This window comes from Henckelia pumila, chromosome 2 (genome assembly GCF_033568475.1).
Source record: "Henckelia pumila isolate YLH828 chromosome 2, ASM3356847v2, whole genome shotgun sequence".
Lineage (NCBI taxonomy): Eukaryota > Viridiplantae > Streptophyta > Magnoliopsida > Lamiales > Gesneriaceae > Henckelia > Henckelia pumila.
In genome coordinates this window covers 16,982,727-17,000,610 of record NC_133121.1, presented here as the reverse complement: position 1 = coordinate 17,000,610, position 17,884 = coordinate 16,982,727, and the positions used below count along the sequence as shown (strand labels likewise).

The 17,884-nt window shown below is 35.2% G+C and overlaps 2 protein-coding genes across 2 annotated transcripts; both read right to left on the bottom strand.

The window, feature by feature from the left end:
- Positions 1-4,868: 4,868 nt before the first annotated feature.
- On the bottom strand, positions 4,869-9,433 carry LOC140880532 (uncharacterized). Its single transcript, XM_073285060.1, has 3 exons — positions 6,548-9,433; positions 6,265-6,468; positions 4,869-5,267 (listed from the first exon to the last, which is right to left on the bottom strand). The coding sequence occupies exon 1, from the start codon at positions 8,792-8,794 to the stop codon at positions 6,647-6,649; it is 2,148 nt and encodes a 715-aa protein (XP_073141161.1). The 5' UTR covers positions 8,795-9,433; the 3' UTR covers positions 4,869-5,267; positions 6,265-6,468; positions 6,548-6,646.
- Positions 9,434-10,476: 1,043 nt separating this feature from the next.
- On the bottom strand, positions 10,477-14,969 carry LOC140879933 (F-box protein At2g32560-like). Its single transcript, XM_073283920.1, has 5 exons — positions 13,311-14,969; positions 13,119-13,198; positions 12,633-12,811; positions 11,842-11,916; positions 10,477-10,912 (listed from the first exon to the last, which is right to left on the bottom strand). Exons 1-5 carry the CDS (start codon positions 13,971-13,973, stop codon positions 10,725-10,727), a joined length of 1,185 nt encoding a protein of 394 aa, XP_073140021.1. The 5' UTR covers positions 13,974-14,969; the 3' UTR covers positions 10,477-10,724.
- Between the last annotated feature and the right edge of the window lie 2,915 nt (positions 14,970-17,884).

Sequence of the window (17,884 nt, the reverse complement as noted above, 5' to 3'; positions counted from 1 at the left end):
TTCTGTTCTTGGTTCATCTAAAATTTCTTCCTCTTATAATGTCTTTGTCAATAATATTTCTTCTGTTCTCGAGCCTGATACATTTTTTCAAGCTGTTGTTCTGCCTAAATGGAAACAAGTCATGGCTGAAGAGCTTAAGGCTTTAGTACTTAATGACACATGGTCTATTGTCTCCTTACCTTCGGGAAAACAAGCAGTAGGTTGTCGATGGGTTTATAAAGACAAGTTTGGTGATGATGGCGTTTTGCAACGTCACAAAACTCATTTAGTTGCTAAGGGCTACACTCAACAGGAAGGTTTTGATTATCTTGAGACTTTTTCCCCAGTTGCCAAATTGGTTACTATCAAAACATTGCTTGCTCTTGCTGCTATTCGTGGTTGGTTTCTTATTTAGCTTGACGTTAATAATGTTTTTCTTCATGGTGACTTGGTTGAGGAGGTTTATATGTCTTTGCCTCCTGGTTATTGTCGTGAGGGGGAGATATTACCTATAAATGTTGTATGCAAACTTCGCAAATCTCTCTATGGTCTTAAACAAGCTTCACAACAATGGTTTGCAAAGTTTTCTTCCACATTGTTGAGCATTGGATTTTCCCAGTCTCATGAAAATAATTCTTTATTCACAAGGGTTCGTGGCACTGTTTTTCTTGCTTTACTAGTGTATGTTGATGACATTGTGATAGCTACTAACAAAGAACAAGAGTCTTCTGAGTTGACAGAGTTCCTTAATGATAAGTTTCGTTAAAAAAATTTGGGGAATCTGAAGTATTTTATGGGCATCGAAGTGGCACGATCTCCGCTTGGTATTTCGTCTTGTCAATGAAATTATGCTTTGAAATTGCTGACTGAAGCAAGACTCTTGGGGCGTAAACCACGAAGTACTCCTATGGATGTCAATGTTAAACGCACACAAGATGATGGTGAGTTATTTGCTGATCCTTCCTCATATAGAAGGCTGATTGGGAGATTGTTATATCTTACAATTACTCGGCCAGACTTAGATTTTGCTGTGAATAAGATCAGTCAATATGTCTCCATGCCTCGAGTAACTCATATGGAAGCATCCCTTGATATACTCAGATATGTTAAAGGAACCATTTGTCAAGGGTTATTATATAAGTCGAAATATGATTTAAAGCTTCAGTTTTTCTCAGATGCAGATTGGGGAGCATGTCCAGATGCTCGACGTTATGTCACTGGATTTTGTGTATTCCTTGGAGAATCCATGATTTCATGGTGTGCCAAGAAACAGCAAACAGTTTCAAGATCATCTGCTGAAGCAGAATATCGATCAATGGCATCTTTTGTGTGTGAAATACTTTGGGTGCGTTCATTGCTTGCTGATCTTGGAGTCTTTTGTGATGGGTCTGCAACTCTGTTTTGCGATAATCAATCATCCATCCATATAGCATCCAATCCCATGTTTCACGAGAGAACAAAACATATTGACATTGATTGTCATATTGTGAGAGAAAAGGTCCAAGCAGGAATTGTGAAGTTAATGCATGTTTCTTCGGAGCTTCAACTGGCGGATTTATTTACCAAGCCATTGTTGCCTTCTCTCTTTCATAGTCTTTTGTCCAAGATAGGAATGCATAATATTCATTCACCATCTTGAGAGGGAGTATTAAAATCATTGGTGTATATAGATTACGTGTCATCTTAGGCCCAGTTTGAATCGCTTGATAAGTGCTTGATTGGGTTTTTAATCATTTCTCATTCAACGTTTCTTTTGTTTTTTGTGTCTTTTCTCTAGTCCATGGGCCCGATATTATATTCTGAAAAGTAGGCAGTAAACATCCCAATCTTCCCGTGTGATGATTTCTATCAACATCAATAGTGACATTGATTATCAAAGCATTTTACCATTTTACCCTCGTTTTTAATATATGAAAATATTAGACCTTTCACCATTTTAGATCTAATTCAGTAGAAAATGCATGTGTTGGGCTTCATTTGCAAAAAATGTAGAGAACGAGATCGGTTTCCACAAGGTAAAAATCATCGAACTCTTTCATTCAAACCATGTATATCTCTGAAAAGGGTTTTCACACATTGGATTAAAAAATGTGGCAGGAAGGACGGTTTCAAGCGTTGAAACCAATTGGGCAGTTTTCTAACTTTCGAAGCTTTGAGAGAAACTACAAGCAGTGAAACACGGTTTACTGCCGTTCAAAAGAAATATCAAAAGTTAAGAATCCCGGTAGGATGTAATGAAATATTTAGAAGGCAAATACATCGACAAAGTCTCAACCAGTTTTAGCTAAATGCCTCACCAATGGAGATGAAAATGACTAATTGCAATACCGAATAGAACATAACATGTCAAGTCTTGGATGGTGGCATGAGGTGAACGTGAATGGTGGAATGTTGGTGATGCTCATGTTGTTGGAAAGAAAGAGAAGAAAGAAGAAGAGTCGATAATTGAAAAAACGATGAGTTGCATTAAAATAAAATAATAATAATAATTAAAAAAATATTATGTATCCCCAGGAGTAATTTTGTCAAATGAGGTAAAATATTCATTATTAATCATTCACAATCAAATTCAGTCAAACACCATATAAATCATATCAATATAAGAATCTACATATTTTCTTTCACAACCCAAAGATAATAAATCTCTATCTTAATACATCTCACGTATCAAACGATACCTTAGCCTACGTGTCATTTGGTTAGGCTTAATAAGTGCATAGTCAACACATCTCTATAAATAAGAATGAGAAACTCATTTGTACGTAATTCAATTGTTCTCAGAACACAAAATTCAATATACAAAGCTTATTTTTTCAGTTCTTTAACATCTATGGAGCTCGATATTTTCTCTGATACTGCTAAGCGTTGCGTATTGTTGCTATTTTCGGGTCACCGGTGGTGGCAAGATGCCAGAATTCGGCGGGAGTGAGGCGGAGGAGGACCAACGCTGATTATTTATGGGCGGGCGATTCGCAGTGTGACCAAATACGGGGGTTTGGGGGGAAGTATTGGATTGGAAGAGTTTCGTACAAATTCCACATAAAACATTAAATAAATTTAATTTACCAATTACTGGGCTGGGTCTGGGTCCATCATAGCCCAAATTTAAATTAGTTAGAAAACACTTCCTCGTACAAATTTATATGTCGAGAAAAATATATCTAACATTTAAATAAATAATTGATTTTTTTTTTCTTTGAGGTGAAAATTCGTCTTATGTTTACAATCTTTGTATCAGAGAGCTACATATCAGCAATTGAAAATATAATTGGCTCGCAAAAAATTGGTTGACAATGAGAATTTTTTTTTGGAAGGTGTTGACAAGGAGATAGTCTTATCATGAAAAATGGGAAATGGTTTTTAACTCAAAATTAAATAAACGTATAACTAACAAATTTTAATACGAAAGAAAAAAGTGCAAATTGCTCAAAAATCCTCAATGCAAACATGTATTTCTCTGCACTCCTTAGCCATTTTTTGTACCACATTTTTTGTTAATTTGTACTACATCTTGTATTGTTTTGTACCACATTTTATGACTACAGGCCCCAAAGCAAAACATGTTTGCATTTGGAGATTTTTAAGCAAATTGCCCAAAAAAAACTCTAAACCACAAAGTTTTTAAGTTCAAAATGAACAAAACAAGAGACGAAATGACTCTCATCACCCTCAAACCAGCAACTGTCGATTAGAGTATTATAAAATATAAACCATGATTTCATAAATTTAAAAAAAATGAAAAAAGGAAAAAAATACTCCCTCCGTCCCAATTATAATGTCCACATTTCCTTTTTTGTTTGTCTCAAATATATAGTCATATATCATATTTAGTAATATTTTTTTACACTTTTTTACTAATATACCTCTATTAACTACACTTTGAAAATTGTGCAATCATTTTTTAATATATTAAATAGGGATAAAATAGGAAGTTTATATAAAATTTACTTTCCCAATAAATTTTTCTTAATTCACGTGAAAACTAAAACAAGACAACATATATGGGACGGAGGGAGTAACACATATGCACCTCTATCACATGTCCATTTGTATTATTTCACAAACAACAATGAATACGACATGATTATAAACATAGAAAATGAGTCGGATCCAATAGGCTTATATAACCTTCTTACCTACATATATGTACCCATATAGAACCCGACCCAAAGTTGAGTACGGTTTCATGTCGAGTATCGATTTTATCAATTACACAACACGACTATAAAATAAATGGTAAATTAGATCCTACAAGCTCGTTACCTACCTAATCCCTATCCATATAGAACCCGACCCAAAGGCTTGAGTACGGTTTCATGTCGAATACCAATAGCATCAATTCTATTACATGACTATAAACATAGATGATGAATCAGATCCTATAAGCTCGTTACAGCCACAATTCTTCTGCTCCATTAATATGCTACACTTCATGCTTCACCAATCAATCGAGTGACACATGTATTTTATCTTTAATTTTCGAAATTGACTTGTTAATTACAAACAAGACCTATTATATATCTTTCCTAAACAACCTTTCTTATATGAACAAAATCATTTCAAAAACAGAATGATGATTTTTAATTTCACACGAACATAAAAATTTTTTTTAAAAAAAAGTAATGTATTCAAAAAAAAAATTTAATTATTAGCACAGAGAGACTAAAAAATTTAATTTATCTGAATGAATTTATTTTCTTTATATAATTATATGTATCATCATAACAATAAAACATTTAAAAACACAAAATGAAAAAAATAGAAATATTCCTAAAATAAAATTGTATGAAATCAATCAAAGTACATGTGTCAATCATTTAGTACATGGAGCATAAAGTGATGCATCAAAATGGAGCAGAGAAATCTTGGCCATTAGTTGGCCACTTAAATATTCCAAGATTACAATTTCTTTCTTTCACATCTTCCTTTATACCTTACATACAAATACAATTAGAATACAATTCAATAAATAATTTACAAAACTACTGTCAATCAAAATATTTCCTATAAAAGAGATGGGAGTGAGACTCCAGGCAAATATTTAGACAGTGTAGCAGATTGTAGAAGATAACAACGGACTAAGAATCAATACTATGTAATCTATTCCAATACTTCAGCCGGCCAGAGCTTTCTCCAAGTGGAAATCTCTTCATTGCCACAAAGTTTCCGAATTCCACCGTATAATCCATCTACCTCGTTTCCTCCTTCCCTGTGATCTTTCCTGCTCACAGTTGTTTGTCTCCAGCGCGAGCCTCGAGTGTACTGGTTGAACTCTAGCACCAGAGTGTCTGGATCAAATAAATGGTTGGGAGTGAGAATAATCTCAAGCAATAACTAGCATACATCTAAGTTTTTTGAGATTTACAAATGCCACCCAGACAAAATTTTCAAGTATATCTATATAACTTGCAACTTTAAGAACTCAAATGTGTGCATAATGTGCATGTATATACACGCACACCCTATTATATCCCGATACCGGTTACTGGGTTCTGATCATAAGGTCGTGACTAGCCACCAAATATAGGCAATTATCTTACACTAGGACAATGCTCAACTCAGGCGAGTACAGTGAAAATGCCCGTAAGATGGATACTGAAAAAGACATAATAGTACTGACTGAACAGCATGTATAAGAACAAAAAGGAACCTGGAAAAAAAACAGGAAGCCGGAGAGTGCAGGTGAGTCAGGTCATCGCGAAAGAGGAAGTGACGGCTAGCAAATGGGCGTGTTCAGAAAAGGATACATGGGAATGCTTATCCACAGTACAAGAAGCAGAATCATTCAATTCCCACAATCAAATGGCAAGCAAGGGAAAATAATAAAAAAGTTTTGTCTTTTTCAGATTGGCTGGCTACATTCCACTGAGACAGCACTAATTGCTATGCTTGTAGGGATTACGACAATTTTTTTGGACTTTCCTCGGGGCCCATCAATATAGAACGGGAGAGACACATATGAAGCAAAATAGAATCAAGGAACGGCCTACCAAGCATATAAGTAAACATTATGATGATAAAAATTATGACCACTTTCTAAGAAGTACATGTCTCACAAAAACATAGAAACAGAGCGACTTCCTTTTATCACAAATTCATGGAAATCATCGAAATAGGCGACAAAATCAAGGTCCCAGTAATGGAAATAACATGGGTCGGACCAGAAACTCGAATTTTTACCATAAATACAAAAAGAAAAAAACTTTTTCAATCAAATGAGCAAGAAAAATCACTTTCATTCTGACATTTTGAATCTGACCGAACTCCCCCATTTCAACTTCTTACCTATTTGCTTCTACTTCAACTGTTCCTCTAGCGATGCAGCAATCCAGAAATATACATCTTGGCTGAGTTCACTCCAAGAAAATCGCCTTATAACAAAATTATTCGTGTCGAGAAAATCCAAGGTAACATCAAGAAAGATGATCAAAGATAACCATACGGGATGCAGAGTTTCAGTCTTTTGTTCACATTTAGTATATTCAAGTCCTGGATAGCAGGAAATCATGTTAATAATTTAAATAGATAATTATTTGATAAGTAAAGTGTGAATGCTACAGGTCATCACCTTGAGTACTGATTGATGGGCATGCTGGGGACATATTTCAGCAACTGGGATCTAATAGCGAACACAAGATATGCATATATGATAGCTTAAAGTGGGAAACTAAAACTTATCGTCAGGCACAAAACCTCTTCGCAACATTTCATCATGGAATTTAAAAGCTTCCTTCAAATTATCCTGAGAAACATAACCGTTTATTAACAATGTGTATGATGATCTATCAGGGTCAATGCCACTATCAATCATCTTTCTGTATATTTTTTCAGCTTCTTGCACTCTACCTAGCCTGCAAAACCCGCCGAGAATAGAATTATATGTTATTACGTCAGGAACCAGACCTTCGGTTTCCATTCGATTCACCAAGGAAAAAGCTGTGTTGACATTCTCATCTTTCATGAATCCATGAATGAGAGTGTTATATGTGACGCGATTGGGAAAAACTTCTTTCAATTCCATTTTCACCAAGAAATCATAGGCCTTTTCTAGATCACCATATATGCAATAGCCTTTGATGAGAGAATTGCAAATCACAAGGTTTGGCTGAATACCATTGTCAACCATCTCATTCCACAATCTGAAGGCATCAGACAGAAAACCATCGTTACAGAATCCATTTATGAGTGTACCATATGTAATATCGGTGGGATGTATACTTTTAGAAATCATATCGTCCTTCAACTCCATGGCTCTTTCCATTTCACTTGTCCTACAAAATCCATCGATCAAGGTATTGTATGTGACCACATCAGGCTTCAGATTTCTCCGAAGCATGTCTCCAAACAAGGTTATAGCTTTATCCATTTGTCGGGCCTTGCAATGGCCATTTATAAGAGTAGTATACGTGCAAAAATCGGGATATACACCCCTTTCAATCATTTCGTTTAAAAGTTTATCTGCCTCGCCAAGCATCTTTTCTTTACACAAGCCATTCAAGATAGTGTTGTAAGTCACCACATCCATGTGGCAACCCTGTTTCACCATCTCATTGCGTGCCTTCATAGCTTCTAAGATAGTGCCATGTCTGCAGAATCCACCAATAAGAATGGTATAAACAACAGTATCAGGTATCACGCCTTTGGATTGCATAGTGTCATAATAAGCTGCCATCTTCTCAAGATTCCCAGTTCTTGAAAACAAACCAATAATCGAACTATAACTAATCAAATCAGGTACAACACCCAAATGCAACATTTCTTCAATAATACCCTCAGCTTCCTCTGTATCATCTTTTTTACAACATTCAACTAGCAGTCCATTATATGTGGAAGTATCGGGATACAACCCAAACTGGACCATCTCATTTAAAACTTTCTTGGCTCTCTCATACTGCCCATTTTTACACAAGCCATTGATAATCAAATTATAAGTCAACAAACATGGTTTCAAACCCTTATCCTCCATCAACCTCATCAACTCGAAACCTTTTTCTGTGCACCCTTCTCTAAAATATGCATTAATCATGGTATTGTGGGTGACGATATCTGCATGGATCCCTCTTTCTTCCATTCCCATCAAAAATTTGTTCACCTTTTTCATTTTCCCATCTTTACATAACACATTTACCATGATATTAAGGGTATACACATTCAGATCCTGTCTTTTTTTCACAATCTCTTCATACACTTCTACAGCCAAATCAACCCACCCGATCCTACCAAGTCCTCCAAGAAGACTATTACAAGCATTTATAGATACGTGAACATTTCGATAACTCAACAAACGAATCGCCTCTACGGCCTCTCTCAACTTCTTAGCTTGTACATAAGTCTTAACTAACAAATCAAAAACATATAAATTTGACCCACATTGTTTACAAGCCTCAACTAAAGAATCTACAATTTCATTTCTTGAAGCCCCACTTCTCCTAACCATTCGGAGAACCAAAGCCTGTGCATCCGATATTCTTTTACTTTTAACTAACACATGAACTGCAGCACTGAAGGAACTGGATGAATGCTTGAAGTTTGGGTGATTTACAGCGACTAAATCAATAAATTTCTGACCCATTTGTAAATTGTTGCAACATATGTACAGAATTTGAGTATATATAGACGGGTTTAACTGAAAAAACAAATGGTTATTTACGAACCCACCTTTCTTAAGAGCCCACAAAATCTTTTCCACTATGAAGGAATCTGAAGTGAGAGCTTGTGAATCGGATGAATAGCCACTCGTGTTTCGAACACAAATTGGACGCCTTATTTTGGATAATCGCTTGTGATAACAGAAGAATATATGTCTGCTCCCCATTATCAAATAGCACTGAAACCCCCTAAAAATGACAGATTGAGTTCCCAGCTTATAAAAAGAACGCTCCTTTTCCTCTAATGAAGACTTTCTTACCCGCTAGCTGTCTTCAGGAAATACTAACCCGATGAAGTCAATACTAACCGAGCTGAAAAGAGAATGCAATCACTCACAAAGCAAACACCACCCATAAATTTCTGGCACCTTGTCACGTAACAAATAAAGACTAACATCAAATACCGATACCCGAGGAGAATTATCCGCTTTTAAGACTACGGACTGCCATTGCTCCAGAGAGATCCGGTCGACCCCAGCAACCAAACCCGAGTCTCTCAATTCTGAGTCTTGGATTTGATTCTTATAATTATCTGGGAATGGGCATGAAATGGACTCCAGGCTCTTCAATAATCAACTGCTAAGCGTCTAAATTTACCCGATTATCCTCTCCAACGGTTCTACCATCGCCATTCACCATTCGGTCAGGTGTTCCGAGCTGCGTATTGTGATTTGTGGCTATTTCCGGGTCACCGGTGGTGGCAAAACGCCAGAATTCGGCGGGAGTGAGGCGGAGGAGGACCGGCGCTGATTCATTATGGGCGGGCGATTCGTAGTGTGACCAAATACGGGGGGTTTAGAGGGAAGAATTGGATTGGAGAGTTTCGTACAAATTCCACACTAAACATTATGTTTAATGTACCAATTACTGGGCTGGGCCTGGATCCATCATTGGCCCAAATTTAAATTAATTAGAAAACACTCCCTTGTACAAATTTATATATAGAGAAAATATATTTAACGTTTAAATAAATAATTGATATTTTTTTTTCTTTGAGGTGAAATTTCGTCTCATGTTTACAATCTTTGTATCAGAGAGCTACATGTCAGCAATCGAAAATACAATTGGCTCGCAAAAAATTGGTTGACAATGAGATATTATTATCATGAAAAATGGTAAATGGTTTTTAACTCAAAATTAAATAAACGTATAACTAATAAATTTTAATACAAAAGAAAAAACTCTAAACCACAAAGTTTTTAAGTTCAAAATGAACAAAAAAAGAAACAAAATGACTCTCATCACCCTCAAACCAGCAATTGTCGATTAGAGTATTATAAAATATAAACCATGATTTCATAAATTAAAGAAAAAAAAAGGAGAAGGAAAAAATAACACATAGACTACTACTTTCATGCACCTCTATCATATGTCCATTTGTATTATTTCACAAACAACAACGAGTACGACATGATTATAAACATAGACAATGAGTCGGATCCTATAAGCTTATATAACCTTCTTAACTACATATCCGTACCCATATAGAATCCGACCCAAAGGGTTGAGTACGGTTTCATGTCGAGTATCGATTTTATCAATTATAGGACACAACTATAAAATAAATGGTAAATTAGATCCTACAAGCTCATTACCTACCTAATCCGTACCCATATAGAACCCGACCCAAAGGGTTGAGTACGGATTCATGTCGAGTACCAATTAAACATGACTATAAACATAGATGATGAATCAGATCCAATAAGCTCGTTACCTAATTGGTGCCCGTATAGAACCCGACCCAAGTGGGTTGAGTACGGTTTTGAGTCAAGTACCAGTGATACCCGATCCGATTATGTCCACCTCACATCTAGCAATAAGCAAGTCGAATAACACAAAATGAGTGGAAAGCTGAGTTTCCTTAATTTGGACACATTAGTTGGCCACTTAAATATTCCAAGATTACAATTTCTTTCTTTCACATCTTCCTTTATGCCTTACATACAATTAGAATACAATTCAATAAATAATTTACAAAACTACTGTCAATCAAAATATTTCCTATAAAAGAGACGGGAGTGAGACTCCTGGCAAATATTTAGACAGTGTAGCAGATTGTAGAAGATAACAACGGACTAAGAATCAATACTATGTAATCTATTCCAATACTTCAGCCGGCCAGAGCTTTCTCCAAGTGGAAATCTCTTCATTGCCACAAAGTTTCCGAATTCCACCGTAAAATCCATCGACCTCGTTTCCTCCTTCCCTGTGATCTTTCCTACTCACAGTTGTTTGTCTCCAACGCGAGCCTCGGGTGTACTGGTTGAACTCTAGCACCAGAGTGTCTGGATCAAATAAATGGTTGGGAGTGAGAATAATCTCAAGCAATAACTAGCATACATCTAAGTTTTTTGTGATTTACAAATGCCACCCAGACAAAATTTTCAAGTATATCTATATAACTTGCAACTTTAAGAACTCAAATGTGTGCATAATGTGCATGTATATACACGCACACCCTATTATATCCCGATACCGGTTACTGGGTTCTGATCATAAGGTCGTGACTAGCCACCAAATATAGGCAATTATCTTACACGAGGACAATAGAATATATTCAAGAATTTAAGAGCTCAACTCAGGCGAGTAAAGTGAAAATGCCCATAAGATGGATTCTGAAAAAGACATAATAGTACTGACTGAACAGTATGTATAGAGAACAAAAAGGAACCTGGAAAAAAAGCAGGAAGCGGAAAGAGTGCGGGTGAGTCAGGTCGTAGCGAAAAAGGAAGTGATGTCTAGCAAATGGGCGTGTTCAGAAAAGGATACATGGGAATGCTTATCCACAGTACAAGAAGCAGAATCATTCAATTCCAACAATCAAATGGCAAGCAAGGGAAAAAGAATAAAAAAGTTGAGTCTTTTTCAGATTGGCTGGCTACAAATATTCCACTGAGACAGCACTAATTGCTATGCTTGTAGGGATTACGACAATTGTTGAGGACTTTCCTCGGGGCCCATCAATATAGAATGGGAGAGACACATATGAAGCAAAATAGAATTAAGGAACGGCCTACCAAGCATATAAGTAAACATTATGATGATAAAAATTATGACCACTTTCTAAGAAGTTGTACATGTCTCACAAAAACATAGTTAAGGCCCCCAAATTGTAATTATCGCTTTTCTCTGGTTCAATAAGTCCAATTTTGATCATATCTTCAACTTTCAACATAAAATATCAATTGAACAACAGGAAATTAAAAAAACTCACCACTGTTCTGACACCGGCAGTGATTAGCATCCCGGTCACATGTTTCCAAATGGCCTACGACACCATACCACCAACCTGTACAAGTGATTATTGAGTTAGCACAATGTTTCAAAAAGATTTGATTATGGAAGAGCCAATGAAATTTAGTTACTTTTCTATATACAAAAATAGTATTCTCTAGTTGACCAAGATTCCTGACTGACAAGGATGAAGGGTTGGCGACCATCCATTTTCAGGAAAAAAAAAATGCACCATGAAAAAACGCATTTCACACTCAAAACATTGTTAATGGCACTCCAGAAGTTTGATTGGAAAAAGTATGGTATGGAAGATTTGTCACAAGGAAGTCCATAAAGGCCGATGTAATGAACCTGCACCTCTTGATCAGGAAATTAAAATCTCGTTTGAGATCTCATAAAATAAGATATCAAAAAGAGTGATAGTTATATCAAAAGTCAAAAAGAAAAGCTAGACCCAAATATTTAGTCCTTGAAGAGTCTCTCAGCCTTGCTAGTCACACCTTACTTTCAAGCGTAGCCGAGGTGGGATCATAAGGATAATCTTAATGTATACGGAAGTCTCTAAGCCTTGAAGACAATTCTAATGCCACCACCCACCATTCCATATCAAGATTATGAAAAAGATTGCTCACCACATTTAAAGAGACCTTACAAAGGAAAACTTTGTTGATTTCTTTGAGAATGCATCCCAGCGAGTTTATATGGAAACATTATAAAACAAACAGATGTACAGAAACGATGTGTTTTTTTAGGGTATGGGCCAAAGAGTACCATATGGGAATTCTTTGTTTCTTCTCCATTGGATTTCAATATGATCTCCGGGCTGCAAGTCATTCAAGCACCCAGAGATGTGAAGTTCATGTGGAGATGTATCAACAGGGGGAGCTCTAAGTCTATCCCATGTCACGCCATCCTCTAGTGCACTTGCTCTCCTTCCATGGGGAGGATATCTGTTAGCATAAAAATCATCAAAAGTAAAAATTATGGACCCTAAATTTATTTTCTGAAAATGATTCATGAAACCCGCAACAAATTGTAGAAATACATCAGCAATAGTAAAGTCACTGAGAATGGGTATCTCTGCCAAGATTCTTTGTTCTGCACAAACGTAAAGCTACCACTGTCTTACTAGTACATGCCGGAACAAGTGGGAAAATCGCCCTTAACAAGAAATATTTAACATCCATACATAATTTTTCTAGAAATCTAAATTTTGCCGCTTGACCACAATCCACTCCATAAATCATGTTCATTTACCTGGCCTGGAAAGTATCAGTTTGCCGATCATAACTAAGCTCAGCATCATAACAAGATAAAACAAAGCCAACATGACCATTCTGCACATTAAACAAACGAACACTTCAATGCAACCTAAAATCATGCGCTCAAGAAGTTCATCCAAGCCGAAGAATCAGTTTTGAGGGAAAAGGATATTCAAACATTCACTACCTCTCGGTTATAGACCTGAGCAGGAAACCAAAACTTGCCAGATTCGAGAGCAATATACCAAGACATGATAGAATCAACTTGAGGTAAATTTTTCTTCTTGCTGACATTGCTTGCACTGGATCTAATCAATGCCAGAGGCCACAAATGAGTAAGATATCCCATTAAACCATCCTTCTGCTTCCCTTGATTGAAAAAGACTGAACCTTTTCTTGAAGCAATATGCCACTGCCATTCCCTATATGCAGCAGGGCCAACAATTTTAGTCCACTTGTTTTTCATGTGATTTTCCCAAAGATGACCACTCATGCATCTTTCTCTCAAGTAAGTACACACACAGGCCATTTTACAAAGCCCCTCAGGCGGAAGCTGTTCAAGAATGCTTTCCAATACAAGGTCAGGCAAATCCAGCAAGGACATGTCAGATTTCAGGTCAAAACTTTCGGCTTTCGAGAGAAAATTCTTCTTCCTGAGGGACATTCTTGAAGAGAAAAGTAAGAATATGATGTTTTTTATTGACTTGGTGAGGGGGAATAAAGGAAGATCTTTCCAAAACCAGAGATAAAGCAATCTCATATCACAAGCAGAAGGGGGAAGCGGTTTGAGGGCAAGAGACTGGTTGAGGAGGATGATGGATAAGCAACAAGTGATCAATAAGAAAAGCATTTGACAGGAGATAACAGATTCCAGTTAAGAGATGACAGATTCCAGTTAGGAAATATATATTTATGATGATAAATGCTATACCCAAGGGGGTGATTAAAAAAGTTAGGCACCAATAATGGAAAAGTAATCAGCCTAATAATAAAATATTAAGTAAAGAACAATTCTGTCTTTCTCTCCAACATCACCAAATCATTAAATTAAGCCAAAGGGGGACTCTCAAATCTCCTTAAAAATTGAAATTTGAAGGTTTATTAGCTACAACGAAGCCCACCCAAACCCAAATCGTGGGCCTCGTGGAAATTATTAATAGAGGATTATACGTAGACGCGTATCAAGATTAACTTGTTGGAAGCTAACAAAAATCTTGACTTGATCGCGTACAAAAACGTCGAATGAAAAGGACAATTAATGTGGAAAAAACACTACATTTGCGTGATAAAATTAAAAATAAATTACAAATTTTCCGCCGACAGATCTCAAGTGAGATTCTGACGTTAACTCCACATAAAAACCAAAGAAATAGCTGAGCCCAGAAACAGAGAGACTTCCCTTTATCACAAATTCATGGAAATCATCGAAATGGGCGACAAAATAAAGGTCCCGGTGATGGAAATCACATGGGTAGGACCAGAAAGTCGAATGTTTACCATAAATACCAAACGAAAAAAAACTTTTTGCAATCAAATAAGCAAGAAAAATCACTTGTGGGCAGAAGGAGTGTACAAGAATGGAGTTCTTCCCTCCACCCACATGGACACCTCGGTCTCCCTTCGCGCCGCCGCTCTTTCTATATTTCTTGGATCATTGAGTGCAAGGAATTGCAGAATGGGAATGTTGTGAGTGAAATTACGAATATTTGGTCAGTATTTTTCAGGATATTATGCTCGTTTCAGAGTAAAGTATGGCCTTCCCTATCTGCATACAGCGAGTTAGAGTAAAGTTCGGTTTGCCAGAGAATCCAATTATTGAAAATGAAGTCATCAACATCGGAGTGAAACGAAGAGATTTCAAAAAATTAATAATGAACTATTTCTTTTTCTTTCAAATCTATATATATACAAAGGGAAATATATATATATATAAATATATTGAGAAATTTTCAACTACCCAATCATGTTTTTCCACTTGTCCGCGATCACTAAAATCTGATAGTGGGTTTTAGTGGCGCCCTTTTATGTAATGGGTTGGGTGCGTCCCTCTGCTTCTGGATCATCTGATCTTCTGCTCTGGGGCCTAGGCCCATACTCATAGACTTCTCTTCACCTGGAAAGGAGAGTTTTTGCCCTCCCCAAAATTCAAACTTTGATATTTGATTTTATAAATTTTATATTTTTAATCATGAAAATCATAAAAATCGATTAAATTTATTTATTAGAATAAAATTACAAATTTTAATAAGAATATCATATTTTACTTTAAATTAAACTTTATTTTTAATAAATTCAATGAACATTTAAATATATAATTTATATTTATTAAACTCGTCCAGGTTCGATAAAAAGTCGAATAAATTCGTGAGTTATGAATATAGTTGTTCAATAAATTTCGAGCTCAAGTATAAAAGAACCAAACTCAAATATTTAAGAGTTTTCTCTACTCGATTACAACATTATATATAATCTACTTTTTTTAAATAAAAAAAATCGACTAAACAACTACACATACACGCAACATATGCAAACGAGAGCAAGTAAACAATGTGCACATAGACATAGACGAGTTGGTAAGTTCTGAGGTGACGTGGAAAGAGATTCCCCAGCGTTGCGGGTTCGATCCTCATGTGAAACATATTTTCTGCTAAAATATTGTGGGGTATGCTCTGGGGGTTGGCCATGCCTTCAGGCCCCTACCGCTCGTGCACATCCCTTGATTTAACCTCTGCATGAGCTAATAGGTCTCTAACTCATATAAAATGAGGTCCCCTTTGGGATAACTCGTTGATATGAGAGCAAGTAATCAATAGTGACTAGTGCAAATCCACCTTCTAAGGAAAATATATATATAATCTACTTTATTAAAGAAAAATGATTAAACATACAAGCAAAATGTGCACATGAGAGTAAGTAAACGATAAAATACGAGTGACTAGTGTAGCTACTATAAAAATTTGACTCATATAATATATAAAAAAAAAAAAACAATATATGAAAGAATACTTTTTGATGATAGATGAAAACGAAATCTCGCATATTATTTTATTTTGTTTTTTTGGTCGCAACATACTCATCATGTGCTCATCATTGGGTTTTTTTTTAAAGAATATATATTTTTGAAAAAAAACTATTGTAAGATTACAGATCAATTTAATAAATGAGATGCATTGTTAACTCGATTCAAGAAATTATTACTCTTTCCATCTCAATTACTAAGTTTGTTTGTTTTTCACACAAATTAAGAAAATAATTAGTTCAACAATACATGCAAATTTCCATTTAATCCCTATTTAAACCATTCAAAAAATGATTTTATCGTTTTTCAAAACCTAAATATAAGGGGGTATTAGTAAAACCAATAAAATGCAACTAAATGAAGATAGTGGACTATATATAGTTTAGGAAAATTAAAAAAAAACATATATAAGTGGAATGGAGATATTTTTTGTGTTGAAAGTATTATTTTTAACAACAAAAATATATTTTTTTGTTAGTTATGAAAAAATTATGTATTATATATTGATTTGAGTATAAAATATTATTTTCATATCGAAAGTATTATTTTTTTCTACGGATATAAAATTCTAGACACACCATATATAGAATTTTCGTGAGACTATTGCACATCATACGTATTCTACTAATATTTTTCGTTAACGATCATTTCTAAAGCAATGTTAAAAAAAAAAAAAAAAGAAGAAAAAGAAGTAAACTAAATAAAATAATAATTGTTGTCATTTATTATTATTATATTGTAAAAAACACAAGGCATTAATAATAATGTGTCTATACTCATAAGTTAAACCTCCTAAACTGAGATTTGATAAATTGGTCTTTTTTTTATATTTCCGAAAATATTTTTCATATCTCTTTGTAATGGCATTTTTTTTTTACGAGGAAAAATGGTAACATTTATTAATGAATAATAGTATCTCTCATTACAAGATTAACTAGTCAGGACGGAAAAACTCTCAAATACCCAAATAAAAGGTGCATAGGAAGAACAAGCAAATTTTGCTAACGAGTGAACTATAACATTAGCCGTCTTTCTAACATTAAAAATAGAAATAATATATAGTAAAGATCTCAATTAAGAGTTAATCTCTGACGCACATAAACCTGCATAACTTAGATCTCTTAGTGGCTCCGTGACTGCTTACACTATCAAAAGAGATTCAGAAGAGACAATAACTGTAAGGTCCATTAGTCCATTAGTTCACTCACAAAGGTTTTTTTAATGATTTTTATGCATGGTTTTGTGTATTTTATTTATGATATTTAAAAGTTGATATTTTGTGTCTGATTTTTTTAATGTTTCAAGTTAGTTTAATGTTTCAGGTTTGAGATTAATTCTGGACTGAGGGAAACAAGACTAGTCTATGAACGTTAATCAAGCATTTTTATATTTATTTTAAGTTTAATGTTGGTGCGGTTTTATTTTAAAAATTAAATAATTTTTTTTTAAAAGTCAATGTTTGTGACTAATGGACAGACTTCCAATCTCATTAGTTACAAAATGAGTAGGCGTAAAGTTTTTTTTTTAATTCTTTGCTCTCATTCACGCCGCCTACACTTTTCCTCTCCCCTTCTCTCTTTCAAAAAGTCGCGCCAAGGAAGAAGAACGTCCTTCAATCCCGTTCGTGCAAGGCTAGATCGCTACCGAGATACCAGTTAATCGCAACCTGCGACGATCAGGCCAAATTTAAATGCTTTTGAAACCACCATTCGAGGATGTATGTATTTTGATATGAAAAATAT